This window comes from Tachyglossus aculeatus, chromosome 20 (genome assembly GCF_015852505.1).
Source record: "Tachyglossus aculeatus isolate mTacAcu1 chromosome 20, mTacAcu1.pri, whole genome shotgun sequence".
Lineage (NCBI taxonomy): Eukaryota > Metazoa > Chordata > Mammalia > Monotremata > Tachyglossidae > Tachyglossus > Tachyglossus aculeatus.
Genome location: NC_052085.1, coordinates 22,693,132 through 22,721,002, shown reverse-complemented (window position 1 = coordinate 22,721,002; position 27,871 = coordinate 22,693,132). Strand labels below are relative to the sequence as shown.

The following is a 27,871-nucleotide window of genomic DNA, read 5'->3' as shown; positions in this document are numbered from 1 at the left end:
ACTACCACTTACTGAGGTCTTTCACCTTTTCTTACCCTTTTCATCTTACCGATTAAACGGACTCATCCTCAACACTGCATCTTCTTTCAAGTTCAACAGGACTTGGAGGAGAAGGATCCCTCCTGAGATGCCACAAAAGCAGGATGTAAGAATCCGATTTCTAACAGCTGGAGCGTCTGTCCACCGGGTTGACATCCGCTAAGGTCACTGGAGACTTGTGGAGTGGAGACTTCCAACTGACAGGGTACACCCAAAGAGCCCTAATCCACATGAATACATATTGCACAACGTGAATTTGAATTTTTATGACAATCAGTGCAATGAAAACCGATACACATAAAGAATTTCCAATAAAAAACTCAGTTCAGTAGTGCGTGCATGAAATGTTACACCTTAAAAAAAAATCTTCATGATAAACCTGGAGCCAAAATATCAGATATTCCCACGTTCCAAAAAGGAAGATGATAAACATGCTCATGGGGTTCAAAATCCACAAATATTCTTCCCAATGGCACGTGGTGGATTATAATCAGCAAACTACAGTGCCGGAGAGTTGAATTTCTGAAGTGGGGATGAGGAGGGGGAGAAGATCTTCAGGGAATCAGCACCTTAAATTTCTGATTGTTCAAAAATAAATACCATGCTCAAACTCAAGGGAGAGCTTCGCTTTAGTTCTGTCACAAATCTGATCTTTATTGTTCTGAAATAAATGTTATAAACATAACCTAAAACAGAAACCTCACTTTTCAGTCTCGGAAGAGGTGTGGTTCAATGCCCATTTATCACATGTAACAAGAGAACTTCCTTTAAAAAAAAAAGGAAAAAAAAGTACTGTAAGAAGTCTTTCATAAAGCTGAAAATGCACCCCATGGTTCTTTCTTCGATTCATATTAGTTTGTATTCAGGTGGGCATCAAAAGGTCTGCATTTTCTTCAGAGTAGTTTTTGCTATGACGCTTGACGGACTTTTTGCCACTCAACAAATTCATCAAGAAGAACCGGCCCTAGAAATAAAGAAACAACTTTCATCAAACAAAAAGCAATAGAAAAATTGCTAAAACACCTCTTGGTGAGGCGCATGAAATAAAGTTATTAAAACTATCATCGGGTAGTTTAAACATCTTTAAACAGAGAAAGCCATTGTATATTTTCACTTCTTGTTTCTCATGATCCAACTTGAAGACTATCCTGTTGTATACTCCTCATCAGATATACCCAAGGGGGCATCTTTCAAACGGGAGCTGGAGTTAAAAATTCAGCTTTCCAACTGAATCTACTTTCAGTTTCTGAATTTGCTATTACTTTGGGTTCCCCAGAATATTAGCTAATCTGAGTTTTTCTAACAATTAGTGTGGTGGGCAGAAAATGAATTTTATGCACCCATAGCAATTAAGCCATGAAGTGACCTAAAGAAGCTCACTGTGGGCTGGGAATGTGTCCGTTTATTGTTATACTGCATGCTCCCAAGCGCTTACTGCAGCGCCCGGCCCGCAGTAAGCGCTCAATAAATACGACAATGAATGCGTGAGCTCCTCGTGGGCGAGGAACACATCTACCAACTCTGTTGTGTTGTATTCTCTCCCAAGCACTACGCTCACAGTAAGTGCTGCTCAATAAATACCGTCGATGGACTAGCGATTCAAGTACTAAGGACACCTTCATTCCCTAAAGTAACACCCAAAGCCTATCCTAAAAGCTGGAATGAGAACAATCAAAACGACTGCAGCACAAATCACAGAATGCTCTTTGAAAGTACTCTTATTTGCAAGAACACAATTCATTCTCACATTACAGGGTGAACACTTACATGCACCGTCTTCATCATAGTTACTAAGATCTGCGTGAACAGTTCTGCTGAATTCTAAGACATTGTACCACTGATCTTTGTTCATAACTCGATATTTGGATTGCTAGGAAAAACGAAACAGAGATTTTAAAGTACTGAACCTAGGCTAAATGGCAATTAAGGGCAGCTAGATAATAATCTTGCTACCCCACCGATATTTCTGTTTTTTCCCAAAACCATCATCGGTCCTATGCACTGAGGCTACACGCAGACTCGCCCGTCCGATCCAGCATCTCTTTGAATCACGTTTGCTTTCTAACCACGGCACGGGGAACGAACCCTGCTTCTCATCCGATTTCAAATTAAATTAAACAACAGGTCTTCTATTCCACACTACTTCTGTGATAGGCTGATAGGGAGGTAACCACTACAGAAACTGCAGTGCAGGTGTGGATAACAGAGAGGTCTTTGGGGTGCAGATGATGAACTTTTCCACTGCCACCCATATAGAGAGAAGGACAACGCTTTTTAAGTTACACCCTATGTCACCTGGATTACAGTGCCTCCCCTTTCTCCCCCAAACACGTGAATACCTCCAAGTACTGGTAAAATACTGAAAACAGTGGCCAGGTCCTTCCGAGCAAAAGAGCTAACATAGATTTTGCGGTATCAATATCGAGACTTCTCTGGTCCTTATCCTAATATTTGGGAAAAGAAGGGGAAAAAAAAGAAAAGAAAGTTAGAACTCGAGCATCCAGTCTTAACATCTGGGGTGCTCAAATGACCAAACACAGAAAGGCCACCTACCCTTGCAAAATCAAAGGCATATCTGTAGATATTCTTAAAAGCTGAAATATCGTTCAACTGTGAGCGCAAAAAATCAAATTTGCTCTGTAACTTTTCTGTGCAGTCACACCTTAAACAAAAATCAAACCAATTATATAGATCAAGAAAACAGCGGAAAACCTTCTTTCAGGGGAACTGGCAAGGGTGGAGGGGCAGGGAAGCACGGGGGCAGAATGAGTGGGTTTAAACGTTCAAATTATACAGATAGTCGAGAGTTTCCAAATTTGCACTATGGAACATGCTTGTGGGCTTTTTAAGTACCGTGCTGCGGCATTAAGAAACAAAATCTAAAAATATCCAGATTCGCACTTGGATGGTCACTTCCCAGATGACTTTTCTATATCAAAACCATTGGACGATAAAATAAACAAAAAAATACAGTTGCACAGATCTTTAAAAACAAGGAGATTAAAAACTGAATTTCCTGACCTCCCTTGCATCGTATCAAACTAGGACAACTGATGACGGTGCTACAGTAGATGGAACTCAATGGATCCTGTTTCAGCTAGCCACTCATCTGGTTAAGCCCTTTAAGAATAAGGCCTGGAAAAGTCTAACATTTTGTTTGCAATTCAAAACGTCACATACAGAGGCCCTCCACCCCACAATCCCAAACCGAATAACTGCCTTAAAAAAAAAACAAAAAACAAAAACAAAAACAACAAAAAAAACCATGACAAAATTACAATTGTCTAGTCCCCATTGGAAAGCATACCTAAAAAGAGGGTGCCACTTCTAAAATACACAGAATAATTACTACTGTTATTAGCAAGACCTAAGAGACGCTGATGTGTTTGGCGATCTATTTCTGAACTAGCGTGACTGAAGGTTGAAACACGTCAAAATGCTTCAATTATAAAAATGGGCTTTGTAAGAATAATGGCTAAGGTAGGATACCTAGACTGTAAGCTCGTTACGGGCAGGGAACTTGTCTGCTAATTCTGTTGTCTCGCAAGCGCTCTTTCCAGTGCTCTGCACATTGTACGCGCTGGATAAATACCATCGATCGAATGAATACGGCCAAGTTTCCGAGCTCCATTTCAGGAAGCGGCTGAAGTGGAATTTGGGGGAAAAAAGGGGGGGAAAAAAATACAGGAACTCCTGGCCGTCAGCATCTGAGGACACCCAGGCAGACAAGAATCCAGCAGCCACCGTTTCTTTCTCCCCACACCTCAACCTCCAGATGCGCTCGCTTTCCCCCAAATCAGCGAGGTGGCGGCCGGGTCGGGGGGGGGGGCCCGGAGTTCGAATGGCTGAACCGTGTAGGTGGGACGAAACCGGGTGAGGGCCAAGCTGGCATCAGCCCGCCGATGGCACTCGCTACAACCGTCTTATCTCTCTCCTAACGGCCTCACAGAAACATTGAGCAGAAAGGACGAGCACTCAACATGATCCGACCCACGGGACAGATGAACAGCTGCCCATTACTGTTCTCTTCTCAAAGAAAGGGTGTAGCCACTGCAGCACAACTTCATCCACTCCCGCTGGAGTCTGCACACAAACCAAAAAAATTTATGCTCAATGGTGTACAGGCAGCTGAACGACGCAGCAGTGTCAGCACACAGACTTAACCTGGGTCTAGCATGAGGAGGAGCTTTCGGATACCAGGGCAGGATTTACACACCAAACTCATCTCCGAGGCAGATTCGCGGGGATCGAGGAAGCGAGGTGACTTCTGAGGGCCCTACGAGTGTTGTGGGGAAATCTGGCCATTCTAGCTCTCTAACTAGAAAGGATATATAATTGCACATAGCTAATTTCTGATTTAAATGTACACACGTACATATAAAAGAAATTGGCTAGATCTGCGATAGATGCAAAAGGCTGGCGAATTTCCTTCTCTGGAGGCCTGCGATAACTAGGATAGATTTTTGTCTACATGGGATTACCCTTTCTGGAAGACAGAAGGATGGCTTAGGGGACGGAGCACGGGGCTGGGAGTCAGAAGGACCTGGGTTCTAATCCAGGCTCCACCACATGACTGCTGTGTGACCTTGGGCAAGTCACTTCACTGGGTGGCCCTCAGTTACCTCAACTGGAAAATGGGGATTAAGAGGGTGAGCCCCAAGGGGGGCAGGGACTGTGTCCAATCCGATTACCGTGTACCTACCCCAGTGCTTAGAACAGCGCTTGGCACACAGTAAGCACTTAAATACCACCATGACTATCATTATTATAAATAAATAGCTGCGCATAAAACCTTGTTGCTGGTCTGAAGACCCCTTCTTGCGTCTTGTAATGGAGAAGTGGTGTGGCCTACCCGGAAAGAGCCCAGGCGCCAGAGAACCTGGGACCCAAGTTCTAACGTACTTCCCAAGCGCTTAGCACAGTGCTCTGCACACAGGAAGCATTCGATAAATACGGTTGAATGAATGATGGCTCTGCCCCTGCCTGCTGCGAGACCTTGGGCAAATCACTCTTAACTTTTCTGGGCCTCTGTTTCCTCACGTGTAAAAATGGGAATTCTTCCCGGTTCTCCCTCCTACTTGGCCTGTGAACCCCATGAGGGACAGGGACTGGGTCCGGCCTGATTAACTTGCATCTACCCCAGGGCTTGGCACATAAGTGCTAACCAAATACCACAATCACTATTCCCACGATTCTGATTCCATTTCCCTACTCTGAGGGGGAAGCGTTACTAGGAACAATACTGCAATCTACCCATAAAAGAATTTAGTGGCCCGAGAAACAAAAAGCAGTCACTCAGATAAAACTGACCGGAATACCTGGAAAAGATATGGCATTGATGTCTGCCTGTTTCCCCCACTTCTGGACTGTGAGCCCGATGTGGGCAGGGACTGTCTCTATCTGTTGCTGAATTGTACTTCCCAAGCGCTTAGTATACTGTTCTGCACACAGTAAGCACTCAATATGATTGAATGAATGAACCAGAGGGAACCAATCCATTTGCCTACAGGAATTGGAACTCCCAAACTCCACGGGGTACAAAGTTTCCCTGCTCCCCCAAAGGACGGACAACTGAGATCACGGGGGAACAAATTCTTAGAGCTCTCTTGGGTTTTGGTCCAGGTTTTCCCAGATAGGGTGTGAGGTTTGGTCTGGAGCGTATGCTCACTGCACTTCACTAATCTCTCAAACTGCCCCTCAAGAATGCCAACGAGAATGATTCGGGGCCCAGAATGATCTCATTAGGTTCCCTATCTTCAATCAGAACAAGCAAGCAGGCCATCTACACAGTTTCTTGACTCATTCCAGACCTACACGGGCTGATCCTATCACTTCCATATCAGGTGAATACATTTAAATAAATCAGACCGAGCGAGACTGCACTCTAAATCAAAATAAGTTGAACCAAAATCACTTGAACCTTTCCCTGAGCCTTGGAGTTTATTCTACTCCCACGAGCTTCTATCCCCAAATGAGACTGTGTGTGTAAGAAAATGTTTGTCATGTGATATCCCAAAGCCCTTGGAAGAGGAATTTTTTTTTAAACAAAACAAAAAAACCTTTACTTGCCCAGGAGTGCTTAAATTATTCTAGTACTCCCTAATTTAAGGTTTTGTTACCCTTCAATTTGGCGCCTAGTTTTAGTGACAGACTAGGATGGCAAGGCCTACTCTTTTAATCCTTCCTACAAATAGGAGAAAGTGGTTGCACCCAAAGGGTCAAATCACTGAGGGTCTCAAATCACTGAGCCTCCAAGTTGAAAAGGGGTGGGGGGTTTTTCCCTCAATTTTTTTTTTGAGAATTGATCAGATGGAGCTCAGAAGGTGCCGTATTGCTGATCTCTGGGGAAAGCCAGAATGTGCTAAGGGAAACTCTAAAGGGAATATATCAAGGGAGTTCTATCAACTCTGGCTTACTGTATGGAACTTGGGAGTACTAAAGAGCAAGATGATTTTACTGCATGAGCATCTCTTGGGGGAGAGTAAGACGGGGGAAAATTTTTGAAGCCTAGGAAGTTACTGATATTTTTGTACGGCTGTATTAGATCAGTTGCTATTACGGACAATACTGAAAAAAATACTCTGTGGGTTCAAGTTAACACTACAGTGGGATCATTGATTTAACTGATACCTATTTTTATAGTCACAGAATTGTTATGACAATTTGTGTTTCACATACAACTATAAGCACAGCAGTGACATGGGAGCACAAACAGCATTATAAAATTAAGTGAAAAAAGTTACATGGTTAACAGGCAACCCTAAGGTATTTTATAGTACCAGTACAGACTGTTTCACTCTATGAGAGCAGATTTACAATTATCTTTTTCGTTCATTTAAAATGCATTTCTCTGAGTGCTTTGGAATGGCCTGTACAGATAAAGCATTTTTATAATTCAGCTGCTTAAAATATCCACGTTAAAATAATGCCTCCCAAAAGGAAACATTTTCCTCTTCGCAAAACTCAAAAAGATCATTTTGCTTCTCCCCCAAAAGGCTCGTTTAACCACAAAGGCACATAAATCCAAATGATCATTTTTGAACACTAATATATTAAAATGGGGCATTATAATGTCTAGGTGGAAAGCAGAGCAATTTCAGGCATGAATACCGCGATGAAAACTGGTATCTCTCCTGCAACCTACAGACTCCATCTTGTGCAGTTCAGAACTTCTAATGGAGACAGGCGTTCATGCTGTGTGATTAAACGCTTCCACACTAACATAGGTCCAAAGAGAAAAATACATTCACTGCTTGCTACGAGAAAAAGTCTCCCAGCCCTAAGCACTGCTGTACCCGATGCTACTGATTTCCTTAGACTACCTGATCAGCCTAGTGGGAAAAAGAAACGGGAGGAAGGCGAAGGAGATGGTGCCAAGTGAATAAACTGTTTTTTCCACACAAGACAATGCAGATGATTGGTCCCGACATCGGGTTTTTCACTTGGAAGATATTTTTACCCTAAGCCTTCCTTAAACATTATTCTAGGGGGAATGTTTCCTGAGAGACTAAATGCTTGGTGTGCTTTTTTTAAAAAAAAAAACCTATCGACCATTATTCAAGATGAAAGGCACTGGGTGCAAGATAAAATATAGCTGACCTCACTGACTTTTTTTTTCCCGATGCTAAAATGTTATCGAGTACTCTCGGAAGAATTACTTTAAACCCCTTACCCTACCTTCCAAATTATTAAAAGTGCGGTACTATGGAATGAGTTTATAGGACAACCTGCCTATTCACAAAATTAGCTCAGGGTGTGTGTTAACCAAGGCAAAATTCTGGTCTGGTCCACTAACCTTAACCTTTCTAATGAGGAGGCAAATGAAACATTTCCAAACTACATGGTTTCACGCCAGGAGCTCTCTGTTGAAACTGTTCCCCAAGGATAAGACTGGACTGTAGGGGATGGAAGGGGGCTGGGGGGGAAGAAAGGAACCCTGGCCTATCCCAACTGCTGTAAGCTCATTTTTAGACTGTAAGCTCTCTGTGGGCAGGGGATGTGTCTGTCTATCGTTATACTGTACTCTTCCAAGCGCTCATCTACAGTGCTCTGCACACAGCCTACGATCAGTATAGTGCTTTGCACACAGCAAGTGCTCAATAAATACGACAATGAATGAATAACACAGCATTTCTGAACCCCATGGTAAAGTATCCTAGACAGCGCACAGACCAATTTGGGCGAGTGATTCCTTGCACCGCATCCTCCTCAAGAGGGTCAGATAAAGATGTTTTCCTCTCTGAGCTCTGGTCTCCTCTGCAACACCTTTGTGCTTGTCTGTGGGTCTCAAACCCAGCCCTACAGCACTTCTGGATATGGCTTTATACGTGACAATTTCTCCCACCTGTAATGGACTTTCCTGTCTGTCTTTCCCTCACAGACTTGTAAGCACCCCGTGGGCAGGGACCACGTCTTCCAACTCTATTGTACTTTGTATAGTGCTCTGCACCCAGTGAGCGCTCAATAAATACCACAAATTGTAGACTAAGGCTACAAAGTGTTTTCATTAAAACATCCCGACGGCTGCCATTTTCACCCGTCTACTGCTCATCGAGCCTCTGTTTAAATTGATCACTTGGAGGGGAAACGTTTCGTATTCTTTCTGCACGTTCCAATGGGAGGGTTATGAAACACAGAACATCAATTAAGACTGTCAAAATAACAACTCTCAAATTTGTTTTGAAAAAAGCCCTTACTGTAATGAAGTCATCCCCTTTAACCACTCTTCCTTGGTAAAAAATCCCATGCTTTCAGCCTCCAATTTCCAGGCTAAAACTAACATAATAATCTGAAAAGAACAAAACATAAGGATAGGGGAAAAGAGTCAGCAATTAAATAGGCAGGTCCATAGTTTAGTTTGGAGAGCATTTTGATTTCAGGAATATTTCTGATAATACGAGGTACAAACTACGAAACAGCGAGATATAAGGAGTTTAACTGACTTCACGGGATAGAACACTAACGCAAATAGATTCTGAACAATATACAGAGTTACTCTCTAAGGGAAAGGAAGGGAAAACATCTAATTCCAAATGAAATACAGGAACAAAAATGCTCTACACAGTCAAAAATTTGTTTCCAGTTTATCAGAGGATCCAATTATCATACTTTTCAAAAAAATGTTCTCTCCTTAGCTCCCACCATGCTCAGAATTAAGACCTACATTTTCAGGTTCAACGCCAATGTCTTCACAAAACTTTTCCATTCCTTCAGGCCCTACTACTTCATCTGGACCTTCAAATATAAAAAGAGTTCATTAACGATGAATGACAAAAATGGGGGAAAAAAACTTCAAGTCCACATCAAAATAAGATCCAGATTAGTAGTATTTTGAACTACGCCTACAGTATACTTTGTAGACCCTCACACTTTGGTATTACTTATTACTTTCAAACAGTGTAAACGCTTGGAAATACTCTTAAGAACTTTTAGCATCCTGAAATGTTCGTGCAACGTAGGTGGCCAAATAACAGCATAGGACTAAATAAAAAGAAGAATGGTAAAAATGTGACTTCAAAAACCAGCTTTCTTTAAAAAAATATATTTTAAGAGTTCTAATTTTATCCTGTATTTACAGGGTTCACACGAGTTATGCAAACATTGTTTCAATCGTTACACTCTATGCCAAGAAGAGGTACGAAGTAAATGTTCTCTGTCTCCCGATCCTACATTTTGAATCAGTTTGGGAGCCGTCACAACATGGGTCACTGGGGTTAGGGCTCTGGGACAAAAGATCAAAGTTCAATGTGGATATCAGGGACAACGTGAGTGGGTCTCTGCCTGAGACTGAATTTCTTCCTCAGTTTAAACTAAACGTTCCCAGTGCTTCTTCCGACGAGAAATATTAAAAGGGATAAACCCACACGTCAAAAGGAAAAACCTCTTTCTGCCTGGATGAGAATCAGGTTTGCACTCCCTGTTTCAGAGGCAGAGTGAAAAACACAAAAGGAAGGACAAGGACAAAAAACACACCAAAAAAAGCAATCAAGCAGCCCTAGTACAAGTTAAATACGCTCTTTGGGACCATATGAATTTGTAATTCTGGAAAGTAGAGTCACAAATCCATACCAACATTTAATTAATCGCGATTATCAATTACTACAGTGATAGAAGACTGTCAACTTGCAGGCCGGAATCAGCATTATTCAAATGGTAAACTGGACCAAACGTTTGTTTTCACAGTACATTATTTTAGTTGCTCTATCACCAACTAGTAAGCCTGGTGCCTAAAAAAAAAAAAAAAGACATTTGGAAGCACCACGTAGACTGTATCTATCCATCGTAGTCCTGTTAGGCTTTCCCTCCAATACCTCTGTGAGTGCCTTCCAATTATTTCCTCCTGAGCTCTCTAATACAGTGCCCAGAATTCAGATCACATACCAGTCATCTCTGAGACTAGTGTAGGAGACTATGCCAATTAAGCTAGAGCTCCGTCTCCTTTGTGCCCACGGAAGGTTGAAGTGAGTTATATCATCTCTCCCGGGACGCTTATCCTATGGTTACCATTCTGCCGTTTGAAAGAGTTGGAGTAAGATTTACGGCACTCTCGAAACGTCGTTCTTAAAATGGCCCGAGCCATCCTCCTGGACGAAAGGAGGACATTCCTTTCTCGGGAACCGAAAACCCCGCCAGCATTTCACAGCCTAGGGCCGATGCCAGGCTGGCTCTGGTGGCATCGTACAGCACCGAGTCAGTGCCCGGTAGTTTTCTGGATGGACTCTCTCCTGACGGAGCACTTCTGACCGAGGAGTCTTGCCTAGTGATCCCCATTGTGGGCACTCAATCGCTCCTCATTTACTGCTGCACTCCACTCTCCCAAGCACTCGGTAAGGTGCTCCGCACATGGTGAGCGCTCAGTAAATTTTGAACTTGCTCACTGGCATCAAGGCTGTTGAAACAGGCCCCACAGAAACGTGTCTGCTACGACTTACAACCCCGCAACACAGATGGTCCGACGTTAGGCCCGCTGCCTTTCTCTAATCTCCAATGGCAAGGGTGAATACGTTCAAACTGTCCTCGAAGAACTCAAAGCCTCTCTCTGTTACTCTTTGCTTTCTCTGGCATGGAGGGGTGAACGGTTCGCCATCCAACTGAAGGTCATTTTAGGAAATGGAAACGGAAGTGAATTTGGGGCTCGACTGCAGGTAAATGAAGGACTCTTTTATCCACAGAAAAGGGGAGTGAAGAGAGAACGGTCATTTAAAGCTTTTCCCCAAATGGCCTCAACTCTGACAGGAAAGGAAACAGATCAGAAGCGATAAGCTAAGATGGTCAACGTGGCAAACAGCATTAATTAGAACACAAACACCCGTTTCCCTGAAAGTGGGCCACACTCTAACGGTTTTGTTATACGATCGTTTGTGCTCGCTAGGTGATTTTTAATACCAGGGCATCACACTGAAAAGCCTTTGAATTCCTCTCTCCATTACCGGGGACTAGTCCCTCTTTTTTTAATGTCAATGGTATGGTCTTTACTTTTGTCTAATGAAAAGCATTAGACACGTGGCTCAGTGGAAAGAGCATGGGCTTTGGAGTCAGAGGTCATGGGTTCAAATCCCAGCTCCACCACTCGTCAGCTGTGTGACTTTGGGCAAGTCACTTCACTTCTCTGGGCCTCAGCTCCCTCATCTGGAAAATGGGGATGAAGATTGTGAGCCCCCCCATGGGACAACCTCATCACCTTGCAACCTCCCCAGCGCTTAGAACAGTGCTTTGCACATGGTAAGCGCTTAATAAATGCTATCATTAATGAAGTGCAAAATGGAGTTTTGGATCCCATCTAACCTGGGCGGTCTCCTCAGATCCGGAGTTGAAAGGGCTCATGCTAGTGTAAAATCAGCACCTTTATCCTGAATAGCAGGATACATTCACGATAAAGGTGTACAGATATAACCTTATGGACTTATATTTTTGATGGAACAACTTCTAAATAAGAGCAACCTGCCATCTATGTATGCCGAGAGCATTATAATGGAAGCAGCATGGCAGAGAAGCTGCGTGGCTCAGTGGAAAGAGTACGGGCTTTTGAGTCAGTGGTCAAGGGTTCCAATCCCGGCTCCCCCACTTGTCAGCTGTGTGACTTTGGGCAAGTCACTTAACTTCTCCATGACTCAGTTACCTCACCTGTAAAATGGAGATTAAGACCGTGAGCCCCAGGTGGGACCCTGTAACCTTCCCAGTGCTTAGAACAGTGCTTTGCACTTAGTAAGCGCTTAATACATGTCATTATTATTATTATAATGGCTTTATTAAAAGCAAAAATAGGAACTAAAATCCTTGTATTTTCATTTTGAAAAACACAAAACCTTTGACATAAGCCGATGAGTTTTTTTCTTAAAGCAGTCTTTTCATTTTAGAAGAGATAATCATTTATTCAAACAATGTAGGCCTCAAATACTGCCAACCAGTAAAAAAAAAAAATAAAAAATAAAAAAAAGGGAGGGGACAGACCACTTTGCTGTAAAGGAGGGTCCTTTTCATTCATTCAATCATGTCTTTTTATTGAGCACTTATTCTGCCCGTGCCATATTTCTATCCAGTGTGGGCAGGGATTGTCTCTCTTTATTGCTGAATGGTACTTTCCAAGTGCTTAGTACAGTGCTCTGCACACAGTAAGCGCTCAATAAATATGATTTGAATGACTCTCTAAGCACACCGAGCTTACTGGATTGAATGCAAGTACACCCCCCCATCAAGAACAAATTACGTGCACAACCACCACACCTACATGCAGGGACCGATCGGGATTCCTCGCTCGACGGAAAATGAAAAACTGACTGCAGGGAAAACGCACCTGAAAATGCTACTCCACTCGGCCAAATGACTCGCAGGTCTCTGATAACCCAGAGATCGTGTACTTGGAGAGCCTCTCCTATTTTTGGAAAATTTGTCTCGGGAGTACTTGGGCCTTAACCGCTATGGCCAGCAAGCACGCCACCACTTTTGTCCGTCATCGCTTCACGCTCTGTTCAGGTGGGTGTACATTAAATCGGGAGATTCCATCATTTAAGGCTGCCCAACTGCCCAAAATGCGTAGGTAAGACGCACAATCATCAGAGAGCTGATCAAACTTTAAGGATCCGTTTCATTTTAGCCAGGGCAGGCTGGGATTTGCCAGTTGCCGGATATCCCTACCCACTTTCAGTTCTCGGATGCTTTCACCTGGGTCGGAGCGGACGTGACGCTTCCCCATTTTCTGAAAGGTTTCAGAATACTGGGACACTACAACTCCACCCTCGTCCTCCAACCCTCTCTCGTGGCCCCCAAGGGGGAAAAGAACAATGTTCATTTTAGGACAGTGGCCCAATTTTCGGCCCAATATAACCGGCCTGTATCACCTTGGGAAAAATCTTCCACTTGACTACCCTGTGTATCACTGCAGAAAAGAGTGAGATGTCAAGGAGTTGGGCCCAAGCACAGAGAGGAATATTTTTTTTAAAAAAAGTGCAGTTTGGACAAAGAAAGAAACTAAGACGAGAGGCCACTTTTGGTTCTTCAATTCCTGCCCTGACACGCCAGGTCAAAGTCAACACACCCAACGTTTTGAAGAAAGGGTCAACATTTTCTCCCGAGGACAAAAAGAAGTACTCGGCTTCCATTTAGCTATATCGGGTTATTGGCTTCCCGGTTTACTAGACAGTAAGGCCGTGCCTAGTTTAGTATAAATCAACACTCCCGGTTACCAAATAACTTGGCATTAGCTTGAGATGCCCCTGGGGATCGCTCAGCTGAAATCTAGGCAGGAAAAGTGAAGATAAATTATGGCATCAAAAATAGAATCTATCTGACGCTTCGATTCACACCTTTCGCGAGGTGACCCCGATACGTAATCTAGATCAGCGCTGCAAAAATAGGCACTCCATTTGCACTATTTGAAATAGAACCACTGTGAATGATGCAGCCCTCTGAGGTTCAAGGTAACAGGCCTGAGAGGATGGAGGCGGAACAGAATCCGGCTGATAAAAGTCCCAGTTTCTGGACGATTCTCCAGATGAGCGAGGAGCCACGTTTCCCGACATAATGAAATGAAACCCAAGGGCTGTTTTTCTTATATTCAGTACTTATTAATCACGTGTTTGAAAAATGGCATTATTACTTCAATTACCTGCATACTCGTAAAACCAAGCCAGGCACTTCTTACTTGAAAAATGCTCGTCGCCACTTATTAGTCTAGCAGAGGCTTGTGATCTGCAATAACTTGGAAAAACAGATAGAGAAAGATGCCTGAAACACCATATAGCCCAAACTCTTAATAAAAACATGGCTACAACTAAGTCAGAACTAAACCAAATATGGGTCTTGAGGTAATTTTACACGGCACCCGTGGGAAAACCTACATTTGCTTCAATGTGAGCAGCCTGATGGTAGTTCATGGAAAAAAAAAAACAACCACCCAAAAGCCCACGTTAATAAAAACCCCACTTTGTGGAAAAGATTTCTTGCTATCACGTTTTAAAAATAAAAGACCGACTCTCTTGGCCCAGAATTCCCGAAGACCAAACGCGAGGAGAAGAACCTTAGCGGCCTGAACACAGGCCTGGAGGTCAAGAACATCTGTAGATCATCAATCGTACTTATTGAGCGCTTACTATGTGCAGAGCACTGTACTAACATCTGTAGATCAATCCCGGCTTCGGGACAGCCCGGACGTGGGTGGCCTTCAGCTATCAGAGACTCGTTCCGGGTTCCCTTATTTTTGAGGCAACGATCGTCACGCTTACCCACCTGTTTAGGGACTGAATCAGACTGTGCATCCCAAACAGTTTGAAAAATGAACAGTTGGTAACCATCTTGACATTACTCTCTCTCTCTCCCCCCCACACCCTCTAATTAAATAGGAGATTATTTAGGTTTTCGCTAATTTGGGTGATAACCTCGCTTTTGGAAGCAGTCAGCGAGAGGCCACAAGACACAGTCAGTATAAATGCCAAATACAGAAGAAAGTGCAACTGACTTGTGACTAGAAACCGTTTGCATAAATTATAGATAACTGCCAGATAACCCACCAGTTTAGGCTGGATTTTGTTCACTGTAAGCTCTGCTTTGCACGAACATCCTCTTGAAAATCATTCTCAAGACAGAACGTTCTGACTAAAATATAGAGCTGGGCAAATCGACACTTCTTTTAAAAATAAAACACCCTATATTAAAAACACACAAGCCACCATTATGATGCAATAGAGGTTATTATCTGAACCTCGGAGATCTGGCACTCTCAACCCACAACCAGAGAGGCAAAGTGCTGGCTAGGTACTGCCAGCCAGCTTCATCTTTTTTCCCGATTAAAACGGAAATATTGTAATGGTGCTTGACGACACGTCCCAGATCCTTGGGTGCGCCTATCAGAGTCTGTGAGATGAGCCCAAATTCCGGGAGACCTTTCCCCTATCATCCCGTTCAGTTTATCGGGATTACTGACATAGCTCTAATTCTATTTATTCTATAGCTCTATTCCTTCTATAGCTGCAATTCCTCCCCCTTTTAGACTATGAGCCCACTGTTGGGTAGGGACTGTCTCTATATGTTGCCAATTTGTACTTCCCAAGCGCTTAGCACAGTGCTCTGCACATAGTAAGCGCTCAATAAATACGATTGATGATGATGATGATGATTCTATTTATTCTGACGGTTTTGACACCCGTCTACATGTTCTGTTGTCTGCCTCCCCCTTCCAGACTGCGAGCCCGTTGCTGGGCAGGGACCGTCTCTATATGTCGCCGACTTCCCAAGTGCTCAGTACAGTGCTCTGCTCACAGTAAGCGCTCAATAAATACGACTGAACGAAATGTTTAATAGGTGCAAGCCGAGCATCGGGGGTTACCGATGCCCAGGAAGCAGCTGAGTATAGAAGGGAAGCAGTCGGCCGGAATTAAGGAATGAATCGATCACCACCTTGCTGAGGAGCCTACACCTTAAAAAACAAACACAACGTTTAGGTTTAAAATGGGGGGCGGGAAGCCTCCACGAGACGTCCCGCGGGACAGCAGAAGGGAGAGGGAAGAAAAGTCATTCTATTACCACCAGAAAGGCTCCCAGATAGAGGTGGGTTGGGGTCCAGCCTCTCCCCGAATCTCTCCCTGCAAAACCAGAACCCCAAGAAGGGCAGGTGGGTGGCGAGGAGGAGGGGAGGAGGAAGAGAAGGAGAAGAGGACAGTGTGGATGAAGAAGAAAATGCCACTGTTGAAGTTTCTAACGGCTCCATCTCTGCGCTGAGAGTCCAATCCGGGTCCGGGGGGCCGAAGGATTCCTCCATTTGACCGTTCCCGACTGAGTGCTCACTGTGTGCAGGGCACTGTGCGCTAAGCGCTTGGAGATGCCAACTGGGGTGCAGGTGGAGGCTGAAAGGGTGAGGAGGCTGGGCCCCCCGGGCAGCCTCTGGGGAGACAACTGGGCCACCCATTGAGCCCACTGCCCAAGAGTGGGGAGGGCCGGGAGGAGGAGGAGATGGAGATGGAGGGAGGAAATGGAAATGGAACGGGATATGGAGACGGAGGAGATGGAAATGGAATGGGATATGGAGACGGAGGAGATGGAAATGGAATGGGATATGGAGATGGAGGATGAGATGGAGAAGATGGAGATGGAGATGATGGAGAAGGAGAGGGAGAAGCAGCGTGGCTCAGTGGAAAGAGCACGGGTGTTGGACTCAGAGGTCATGGGTTCAAATCCCAACTCCGCCAACTGTCAGCTGGGTGACTTTGGGCACGTCACTTAACTTCTCTGGGCCTCAGTGCCCTCATCTGTAAAATGGGGATGAAGACTGTGAGCCCCCCCTTGGGACAACCTGATCGCCTTGTAACCTCCCCGGCTCTTAGAACAGTGCTTTACACGTAGTAAGCGCTCTGAGCCCACTCTTCTAGAATGGGAGCCCATTGTTGGGTAGGGGCCGTCTCTATATGGTGCCAACTTGTACTTCCCAGGCGCTTAGTACAGTGCTCTGCACACAGTGAGCGCTCAATAAATACGACTGAATGAATGAATACCTTCATTATTATGGAGAAGATGATGAAGGAGGGTGCTGGAGGGTGTGGGTGATGGGGCCAGGAGGGGGATGGGGGAGATGCCCTCCTTCCCCTCCCCACAGCACCTGCATATATGTATATATGTCTGTACATATTTATTACTCTGTTTTCCTTGTACCTATTTCCTCTACTTATTTTATTTTTTTCATACGTTCTGTCGTTCGTCTCCCCCTTCTAGACCGTGCGCCCGCTGTGAGGGAGGGACCGTCCCTATCTGTGGCCAACGTGGACTTCCCAGGCGCTTAACCCATCATCATCATCATCATCATCATCAATCGTATTTATTGAGCGCTTACTGTGTGCAGAGCACTGTACTAAGCGCTTGGGAAGTACAAACTGGCAACATCTAGAGACGGTCCCTACCCGACAGCGGGCTCACTGTCTAAAAGGGGGAGACAGAGAACAAAACCAAACATACTGACAAAATAAAATAAATAGAATGGATATGTGCAAATAAAATAAATAAATAAATAAATGGCGCAGCGCTCTGCACACGGGAAGCGCTCGTCATCATCATCATCAATCGTATTGATTGAGCGCTTACTGTGTGCAGAGCACTGTACTAAGCGCTTGGGAAGTCCAAATTGGCAACATCTAGAGACGGTCCCTACCCCACAGTGGGCTCCCAGTCTAAAAGGGGGAGACAAAGAACAAAACCAAACATACTGACAGAATAAAATAAATAGAATAGATAGGTCCAAATAAAATAAATAAATAAATAAATAAATGGCCCAGCGCTCTGCACACGGGAAGCGCTCGTCATCATCATCATCAATCGTATTGATTGAGCGCTCACTGTGTGCAGAGCATGGTACTAAGCGCTTGGGAAGTCCAAATTGGCAACATCTAGAGATGGTCCCTACCCCACAGTGGGCTCCCAGTCTAAAAGGGGGAGACGGGGAACAAAACCGAACATACTGACAAAATAAAATCAATAGAATAGATAGGTACAGGTAAAATGAATAAATAAATGGCCCAGCGCTCTGCACACGGGAAGCGCTCATCATCATCATCATCAATCGTATTTATTGAGCGCTTACTGTGTGCACAGCACTGGGCTAAGCGCTTGGCAAGTACAAACTGGCAACATCTAGAGACAGTCCCTACCCAACAGTGGGCTCACAGTCTAAAAGGGGGAAGACAGAGAACAAAAGCAAACGGCAGCAAACCTTGTGACTCCCAGGCCCCTACGCTGTCATCATCAATCGTATTGATTGAGCGCTTGCTATGTGCAGAGCACTGTACTAAGCGCTTGGGAAGTACAAATTGGCAACGTATAGAGACAGTCCCTACCCAATAGTGGGCTCACAGTCTAAAAGGGGGAGACAGAGAACAAAAGCAAACGGCAGCAAACCTTGTGACTCCCAGGCCCCTACCCTGTCCCCATGCAGCAGACAAATGGCAGCAAACCTTGTGACTCCCAGGCCCCTGCCCTGTCATCATCAATCGTATTTATTGAGCGCTTACTATGTGCAGAGCACTGTACTAAGCGCTTGGGAAGTACAAATTGGCAACATCTAGAGACGGTCCCTACCCCACAGTGGGCTCCCAGTCTAAAAGGGGGAGACGGAGAACAAAACCGAACATACTAACAAAATAAAATCAATAGAATAGATAGGTACAAATAAAATAAATAAATAAATAAGTAAGTAAGTGGCCCAGCGCTCTGCACACGGGAAGCGCTCATCATCATCATCATCATCAATCGTATTGATTGAGCGCTTACTATGTGCAGAGCACTGTACTAAGCGCTTGGGAAGTCCAAATTGGCAACATCTAGAGACGGTCCCTACCCCACAGTGGGCTCCCAGTCTAAAAGGGGGAGACAGAGAACAAAAGCAAACGGCAGCAAACCTTGTGACTCCCAGGCCCCTACCCTGTCCCCATGCAGTAGACAAATGGCAGCAAACCTTGTGACTCCCAGGCCCCTGCCCTGTCATCATCAATCGTATTTATTGAGCGCTTACTATGTGCAGAGCACTGTACTAAGCGCTTGGGAAGTCCAAATTGGCAACATCTAGAGACGGTCCCTACCCCACAGTGGGCTCCCAGTCTAAAAGGGGGAGACGGAGAACAAAACCAAACGTACTGACAGAATAAAATAAATAGAATATATAGGTACAAATAAAATAAATAAATAAGTAAATAAATAAATGGCCCAGCGCTTTGCACACGGGAAGCGCTCATCATCACCATCATCAATCGTATTGATTGAGCGCTTACTGTGTGCAGAGCACTGTACTAAGCGCTTACTCTATTTATTTATTTATTTATTTTAGTTGTACATTTCTATCCCACTTATTTTATTTTGTTGGTATGTTTGGTTCTGTTCTCTGCCTCCCCCTTTTAGACTGCGAGCCCACTGTTGGGTAGGGACCGTCTCTATGTGTTGCCAATTTGTACTTCCCAAGCGCTTAGTACAGTGCTCTGCACATAGTAAGCGCTCAATAAATACGATTGATTGATTGATTGGGAAGTCCAAATTGGCAACATCTAGAGACGGTCCCTACCCCACAGTGGGTTCCCAGTCTAAAAGGGGGAGTCGGAGAACCAAACCAAACACACTGACAGAATAAAATCAATAGAATAGATAGGTACAAATAAAATAAATAAATAAGTAAATAAGTGGCCCAGCGCTCCGCACACGGGAAGCGCTCAGTAAATACGACCGAATGAATGAATGAGCGAACGAATGAATGAATGAATGGGGAGGCGGGGCGGGGTGTGCGGCAGTACCTGGAGATTTTGCACTTCTTGATGGCGGCGGCGTCCTCCGCCCCCGGTCCGGCCCCGGGCCCCGCCGCCCCCGCCGCTCCCGCTGCCGCCGCCGCCGCCGCCGCGGCGGATTTCCTTTTCTTCTTCACCGGCATGGTGGGGGGGGGGCGGGGGGGGACGGGGGCGGGCGGACGGACCGAAGGACCCAAGGACCGGGGCCGCCCGGGACCGCGAGCCCCCGCCGGCCCCGCCGCCGCCCTGCCCGGGGATCGGGGGGTCGGGGGATCGGGGGGATCGGGGGGATCGGGGGGTCCGGCGGACGGACGGGCGGGCGGTCGGGCGGCCGACAGCCCCGCTCGGCCCTCGGACGGACGCGGACCGCAGCGACCCGGAAGTGACCGGCCGGGACGGAACCCGGCGCCGGGGGCGGGGCTAAGGCCGGTCCCCTCCCATTGGGCGGGGGCGGAGCCCCAGGCCTCCTTCCATTGGGCGGGGACGGAGCCCCAGGTCCTCCCATTGGACGGTGGATGTACCCCCCTCAAGGCTCCGCCCATTGGGCGGGACGGAGCCCCCAGGCTCCTCCCATTGGACGGTGCACGTACCCCCCTCAGGCTCCTCCCATTGGGCGGGACGGAGCCCCCAGGTCCTCCCATTGGACGGTGGGCGTACTCCCATTGGAAGGTGGGCGTACCCCCCTCAGGCTCCTCCCATTGGGCGGGACGGAGCCCCCAGGTCCTCCCATTGGACGGTGGACGTACCCCCCCTCCAGGCTCCTCCCATTGGACGGTGGACGTACCGCCCCTCAGGCTCCTCCCATTGGGCGGGACGGAGCCCCAGGCTCCTCCCATTGGGCGGGGACGGAGCCCCCAGGCCTTTCCCATTGGACGGTGGACGTACCCCCCTCAGGCTCCTCCCATTGGACGGGACGGAGCCCCCAGGTCCTCCCATTGGACGGTGGACGTACCCCTCCCCCAGGCTCCTCCCATTGGGAGGGACGGAGCCCCCAGGTCTTCCCATTGGACGGTGGATGTACCCCCCTTCAAGGCTCCGCCCATCGGGCGGGACGGAGCCCCCAGGCTCCTCCCATCGGACGGTGGACATACCCCCTCCAGGCTCCGCCCATTGGGAAGGACGGAGCCCCCAGGTCCTCCCATTGGACGGTGCACGTACCCCCCTCAGGCTCCTCCCATTGGGCGGGACGGAGCCCCCAGGCCCTCCCATTGGACGGTGGACGTACCCCCTCCAGGCTCCGCCCATTTGGCGGGACGGAGCCCCCAGGCTCCTCCCATTGGACGGTGCACGTACCCCCCCAGGCTCCTCCCATTGGGCGGGACGGAGCCCCCAGGTCCTCCCATTGGACGGTGGACGTACCCCTCCCTCAGGCTCCTCCCATTGGGCGGGACGGAGCCCCCAGGTCCTCCCATTGGACGGTGGACGTACTCCCCCTCCAGGCTCCTCCCATTGGGCGGGACGGAGCCCCCAGGCTCCTCCCATTGGACGGTGCACTTACCCCCCCTCAGGCTCCTCCCATTGGACGGTGGACGTACCCCCCGGCTCCTCCCATTGGGCGGAACGGAGCCCCCAGGTCCTCCCATTGGGCGGTGGACGTACCCCCCCTCAGGGCTCCTCCCATTGGGCGGGACGGAGCCCCCAGGCCATCCCATTGGACGGGGTTGGAGACCTGGGCTCCTCCCATTGGGCGGGACGGAGCCCCCAGGCTCCTGCCATTGGATGGGGACAGGCTCCTCCCATTGGTTGGGGACGGACCCCACCTCCCCTTCCCTCCTCCCCTTCTCCCCGCCCCTCCCTCCCCCGGATCCTCCCATTGGCCGGGGCGGAGCCCCAGGCCTCCTTCCATTCCACAGTCTCCTAGACTGTGAGCCCACTGTTGGGTAGGGGCCGTCTCTATATGTTGCCAACTTGGACTTCCCAAGCGCTTAGTACACTGCTCTGCACACAGTAAGCGCTCAATAAATACGATTGATTGATTCCATTGGGCGGGACGGAGCCCCCAGGCTTCTCCCATTGTGAGGGAACGGACCCCCCTCCCATCCACCCATTGGGCGGGACAGAGCCCCCAGGCTTCTCCCATTGGACACAGTCCCTTTCCCACATAGAACGTGGCTCAGTGGAAAGCGCCCGGGCTTTGGAGTCAGAGGTCATGGGTTCAAATCCCAGCTCCGCCACTTGTCAGCTGTGTGACTTTGGGCAAGTCACTTAACTTCTCTGGGCCTCAGTTCCCTCATCTGTAAAATGGGGATTGAGACTGTGAGCCCCCCTTGGGACAACCTGAGATCACCTTGTATCTCCCCAGCGCTTAGAACAGTGCTTTGCACATAGTAAGTAGGAGGCCTTCCCAGACTGAGCCCCTTCCTTCCTCTCCCCCTCGCCCCCCCTCTCCATCCCCCCATCTTACCTCCTTCCCTTCCCCACAGCGCCTGTATATATGTATATATGTTTGTACATATTTATTACTCTATTTATTTATTTTACTTGTTCATATCTATTCTATTTATTTTATTTTGTTAGTATGTTTGGTTTTGGTTTTTTTCTCTGTCTCCCCCTTTTAGACTGTGAGCCCAATGTTGGGTAGGGACTGTCTCTATATGTTGCCAATTTGTACTTCCCAAGCGCTTAGTACAGTGCTCTGCACATAGTAAGCGCTCAATAAATATGATTGATTGATTGATTGATTTTGTTTTTTTTCTCTGTCTCCCCCTTTTAGACTGTGAGCCCACTGTTGGGTAGGGACTGTCTCTATATGTTGCCAATTTGTACTTCCCAAGCGCTTAGTACAGTGCTCTGCACATAGTAAGCGCTCAATAAATATGATTGATTGATTGATTGATTGATTGGACGGGGCGGAGCCCCAGGCCTCCTTCCATTGGGTGGGGACGGAGCCCCCCAGCCTTCTCCCATTGGGCGGGACGGAGCCCCCCAGGCTTCTCCCATTGGGCGGGACGGAGCCCCCAGGCTTCTGCCATTGGACGGGGCGGAGCCCCCAGGCTTCTGCCATTGGACGGGGCGGAGGCCCCCAAGCTTCTCCCATTGGGCGGGACGGAGCCCCCAGGCTTCTCCCATTGGGCGGGACGGAGCCTTCAGGCTTCTCCCATTGGACGGGACGGAGCCCCCAGGCTTCTCCCATTGGACGGGACGGAGCCCCCAGGCTTCTCCCATTGGACGGGGCGGAGTCCCGTGGCTCAGTGGAAAGAGCCCGGGCTTTGGAGTCAGAGGTCATGGGTTCAAATCCCGCTCCTCCAACTGTCAGCTGGGTGACTTTGGGCAAGTCACTTCATTCATTCATTCATTCAGTGGTATTTATTGAGCGTTTACTTCTACCATCGGCCTCCTTTTATGGCACTAGCTGCGTGGAGGAGAGCACTGGGGAGTTGAGGAAACATTTTCAAGTCATGATAGGGGAGAAAATTGGGGGAAATCTAAAGAGGGCTGGGAGGAGGGTTACCTGATGGCCCGGCACGGTCACTAGCCGAAGATCAATCAATCAATCAATCGTATTTATTGAGTGTTTACTGTGTGCAGAGCACTGTACTAAGCGCTTGGGAAGTACAAGTTGGCAACATATAGATACAGTCCCTACCCAACAACAGTGGGCTCACAGTCTAAAAGGGGGAGACAACATGTAACATGTAACATGAATTATAGGTAGGGAAAGCAACCCCCACTCCATCCTGATAATAATAATAACAACAATAATAATGATGGCATTTATTAAGCGCTTACTATGTGCAAAGCACTGTTCTAAGCGCTGGGGAATTTACAAGGTGATCAGGTTGTCCCACGTGGGGCTCACAATCTTAATCACCATTTTACAGAGGAGGTAACTGAGGCCCAGAGAAGTGAAGTGACTTGCCCAAAGTCACACAGCTGACCGGTGGCAGAGCCGGAATTTGAACCGATGACCTCTGATTTCAAAGCCCGGGCTCTTTCCGCGGAGCCATCTAATTTTCCCCCCAGTGAACTCTTCACTAAAGGTGTAAAAACACGACAACAGCTGAACGGGCTTCACTTCTGTATCCCCCTGCGAAGATTTATAATCGGATTACAAACGTTTCTTTAGGTAATGTGGTGATATATATATATATCTTTATTGTACTTGTTAAACACTTACTACCTGCCAGACATTGTACTAAGGTCTGGGGTATGTCTGTCTACCCCTCTAGACTGTAAGCTCGTGGCGGGCAGGGAATGTAATATGGTGAGATATATATATATATATGTATCTTTATTGTACTTGTTAAACACTTACTACCTGCCAGACATTGTACTAAGGCCCGGGGTATGTCTGTCTACCCCTCTAGACTGCAAGCTCGTGGTGGGCAGGGAATGTAATATGGTGAGATATATGTATATCTTTATATATACATATCTTTATTGTACTTGTTAAACACTTACTACCTGCCAGCCACTGTACTAAGGTCTGGGGTATGTCTGTCTACCCCTCTAAACTGTAAGCTCGTGGTGAGCAGGAAATGTAATATGGTGATATGTATATCTTTATATATATGTATGTATTTATCTTTATTGTACTTGTTAAACACTTACTACCTGCCAGACATTGTACTAAGGTCTGGGGTATGTCTGTCTACCCCTCTAGACTGTAAGCTCATGGCGGGCAGGGAATGTAATATGGTGAGATATATATATATATATATTGTACTTGTTAAACACTTACTACCTGCCAGACATTGTACTAAGGTCCGGGGTATGTCTGTCTACCCCTCTAGACTGTAAGCTCGTGGCGGGCAGGGAATGTGATATGGTGAGATATATATATATATATATATCTTTATTGTGCTTGTTAAACACTTACTACCTGCCAGGCATTGTACTAAGGTCCAGGGTATGTCTGTCTACCCCTCTAGACTGTAAGCTCGTGGCGGGCAGGGAATGTGAATACCACCTCTGTAATATTATACTCTCCCAAAGTGCTCAATAGATAGATAGGATTGCCTGATGATTGATTGGATAGGTGTGAGCTAGTCAGGTTAGACACGGTCCCGGTTCCACATGGCGCTCAGAGCCCATTTTATAGATGAGGTAACAGAGAGGCTAAGTGACTTGCTCAAGGTCCCACAGCAGACACATGTGGAGCAGGGATTAGAACCCAAGTCCTCTGACTCCTAGCCCCACGTGGTCTTTCCACTAGGCCACACTGCTGCTCAGAAACTTCAGCATGGCTGCAGTCGGGTATTCCCAAGATGATACATGTCTCCCCCTTCTAGGCTGTGAGCCCATTGTTGGGTAGGGACCGTCTCTATATGCTGCCGACTTGTACTTCCCAAGCGCTTAGTACAGTGCTCTGCACACAGTAAGCGCTCAATATGATTGAATGAATGATTGTGAGCCCATTGTTGGGTAGGGACCGTCTCTATATGTTGCCGACTTGTACTTCCCAAGCGCTTAGTACAGTGCTCTGCACACAGTAAGCGCTCAATAAATACGATTGAATGAATGAATGAATGATTGTGAGCCTATTGTTGGGTAGGGACCATCTCTATATGTTGCCGACTTGTACTTCCCAAGTGCTTAGTACAGTGCTCTGCACACAGGAAGCTCTCAATAAATACAATTGAATGAATGATAAGCAGCGCTTGCGATCCGGACACTTTGTCTCATTTTACGCCCACCTTTCTTTCTGCCGACTGTACGGGTAAGAATCACATTACTGTTTTTGCCTCCCTTGTAGATGTATAAACAAATCACCATTATTCTTCAGAGACCGAAAAGCTCATCCCTATTCTGGAAAGGAAACCCAGCAGCAGAGCAAACGCTGTGCTCCTTGGTGTTCTCCTATACTGACACCAGTTTCAATTTGTTTTTCCAGATGGAAAATAACTATCTTGCGATCCATAAAATTTCCTTAAATTTATTTCATATTACAGCACATCTCCATCCTCACTTGAATTTTCCCCCCTTTTAAAAATTTCGTTTCAACTACTAACGCACATTTGAGATTCGTTATCTCCTAACCCCGCAGGAAAGTTGATAAGTTGGAGAGCATTACCGCAGTCACCTAATAGCCATGGAAACCGAGTCATCTTAAGGATAAATGATGTGTATAGTCACAGCAAAATGTCAGAACCGAGCATAAAAATTACGTTCTTTTCCTGTCATTCCAATGTTCTGTCATCCAAATGGCGAGGCATCATCTGTAAATCTAATTAGCTTGGTCTTCGTTTTACTCCCACTTTCATCTTTGTGGAATTGGTAAAGTGGTTTCCGTAACGTCAGGAGAACAAAATGCCTTTGCAGTTTATTGGAATCAGGGGAGAAGTTTTGCCCACTGCCTCATTTTGCCCCTGGAAGTCAGAGTTTGACTCTGCCAATTCTGCCCCTTGTCTAGGATTAAATAAATCACAGGAATGTTTATGTGTCTCTCTATGTTGCCAACTTGTACTTCCCAAGCGCTTAGTACAGTGCTCTGCACACAGTAAGCGCTCAATAAATACGATTGATTGATTGATTGTGAGCCTTCCCAGACTCCAGGAGGCCTTCCCAGACTGAGCCCCTTCCTTCCTCTCCCCCTCGTCCCCCTCTCCATCCCCCCATCTTACCTCCTTCCCTTCCCCACAGCACCTGTATATATGTATATATGTTTGTACATATTTATTACTCCATTTATTTATTTATTTTACTTGTACTTATCTATCCTATTTATTTTATTTTGATAGTATGTTTGGTTTTGTTCTCCGTCTCCCCTTTTTAGACTGTGAGCCCACTGTTGGGTAGGGACTGTCTCTATATGTTGCCAATTTGTACTTCCCAAGCGCTTAGTACAGTGCTCTGCACATAGTGCTCAATAAATACGATTGATGATGATGATTGATTGTCTCCCCCTTTTAGACTATGAGCCCACTGTTAGGTAGGGACTGTCTCTATATGTTGCCAACTTGGACTTCCCAAGCGCTTAGTACAGTGCTCTGCACACAGTGAGCGTTCAATAAATATGATTGATTGATTGATTGATTGTCTCCCCCTTTTAGACTGTGAGCCCACTGTTGGGTAGGGACTGTCTCTATATGTTGCCAACTTGGACTTCCCAAGCGCTTAGTACAGTGCTCTGCACACAGTGAGCGCTCAATAAATACGATTGATTGATTGATTGATTGATTGCCTCCCCCTTCTAGACTGTGCGCCCACTGTTGGGTAGGGACTGTCTCTATATGTTACCAACTTGGACTTCCCAAGCGCTTAGTACAGTGCTCTGCACACAGTAAGCGTTCAATAAATACGACTGATTGATTGATTGTCTCCCCCTTTTAGACTGTGAGCCCACTGTTGGGTAGGGACTGTCTCTATGTGATGCCAATTTGTACTTCCCAAGCGCTTAGTACAGTGCTCTGCACACAGTAAGCGCTCAATAAATACGACTGATTGATTGATTGATTGATTGGTCAACGGCGAGAGACGCGCACGCGCAGCTGCAGGCCGGGGGGGTTGTCTAGAACCAGGACACGGCGCAGGCGCAGTCGCAGCCGCCCCCCCTCAACTTTCCTAGCTACGGCGCAGGCGCAGTCGCGGCCGTCCGCCCCTCCGCGCTACGGCGCAGGCGCAGTCGCGGCCGTCCCCCCCCCCACCCCGAGGTACGGCGCAGGCGCCGGCTCGACCCCGCCCCGCGCTATGGCAGAGGCGCAGTCGCGGCCGTCCCCCCCCACCCCGTGCTACGGCGCAGGCGCAGTCGCGGCCGTCCCCCCTCCGCGCTACGGCGCAGGCGCAGTCGCGGCCGTCCCCCCCTCCGCGCTACGGCGCTGGCGCCGGCGCGACCCCGCCCCCTCCGCGCTACGGCGCAGGCGCAGTCGCGGCCGTCCCCCCCCCCTCTGCGCCACGGCGCAGGCGCAGTCGCGGCCGTCCCCCCTCCGCGCTGCGGCGCAGGCGCAGTCGCGGCCGTCCTCCCCTCCGCGCTACGACGCAGGCGCCGCCGTCCCCCCCTCCGAGCTACGGCGCAGGCGCCGTCGCGACCCCGCCCCCTCCGCGCTACGGCGCAGGCGCGAAGGGACCGCGCCGGGGGCGGTCTCCATAGCGACGGCCCCTAGCAACGGGAAGCCGCTGGTCCTTCCTCCCCGTTGTGGGCCCAT

General features: G+C 47.4%; 2 protein-coding genes across 4 annotated transcripts; one reads left to right on the top strand and one right to left on the bottom strand.

Moving 5' to 3' along the window:
• Nucleotides 1–659: 659 nt before the first annotated feature.
• Nucleotides 660–19,875, bottom strand: DCUN1D5 (defective in cullin neddylation 1 domain containing 5). 3 transcript variants are annotated; one of them, XM_038762011.1, is made up of 8 exons: nucleotides 19,797–19,875; nucleotides 14,144–14,235; nucleotides 9,203–9,273; nucleotides 8,736–8,827; nucleotides 2,593–2,701; nucleotides 2,379–2,483; nucleotides 1,807–1,909; nucleotides 660–1,003 (listed from the first exon to the last, which is right to left on the bottom strand). In XM_038762011.1, the coding sequence occupies exons 3-8, from the start codon at nucleotides 9,242–9,244 to the stop codon at nucleotides 948–950; spliced, it is 507 nt and encodes a 168-aa protein (XP_038617939.1). In that variant the 5' UTR covers nucleotides 9,245–9,273; nucleotides 14,144–14,235; nucleotides 19,797–19,875; the 3' UTR covers nucleotides 660–947. The 3 variants fall into 3 exon arrangements, with proteins under 3 accessions (XP_038617939.1, XP_038617938.1, XP_038617937.1); XM_038762010.1 differs by lacking the exons at nucleotides 9,203–9,273; nucleotides 14,144–14,235; nucleotides 19,797–19,875 and adding an exon at nucleotides 4,020–4,122 and having other exon boundaries at nucleotides 8,736–8,825; XM_038762009.1 differs by lacking the exons at nucleotides 8,736–8,827; nucleotides 9,203–9,273; nucleotides 14,144–14,235; nucleotides 19,797–19,875 and adding an exon at nucleotides 3,061–4,002.
• Nucleotides 19,876–20,302: 427 nt separating this feature from the next.
• Nucleotides 20,303–27,816, top strand: LOC119941300 (basic proline-rich protein-like). The gene is made up of 2 exons (XM_038761671.1): nucleotides 20,303–21,382; nucleotides 27,295–27,816. The coding sequence occupies exons 1-2, from the start codon at nucleotides 20,303–20,305 to the stop codon at nucleotides 27,814–27,816; spliced, it is 1,602 nt and encodes a 533-aa protein (XP_038617599.1).
• Nucleotides 27,817–27,871: the final 55 nt, after the last annotated feature.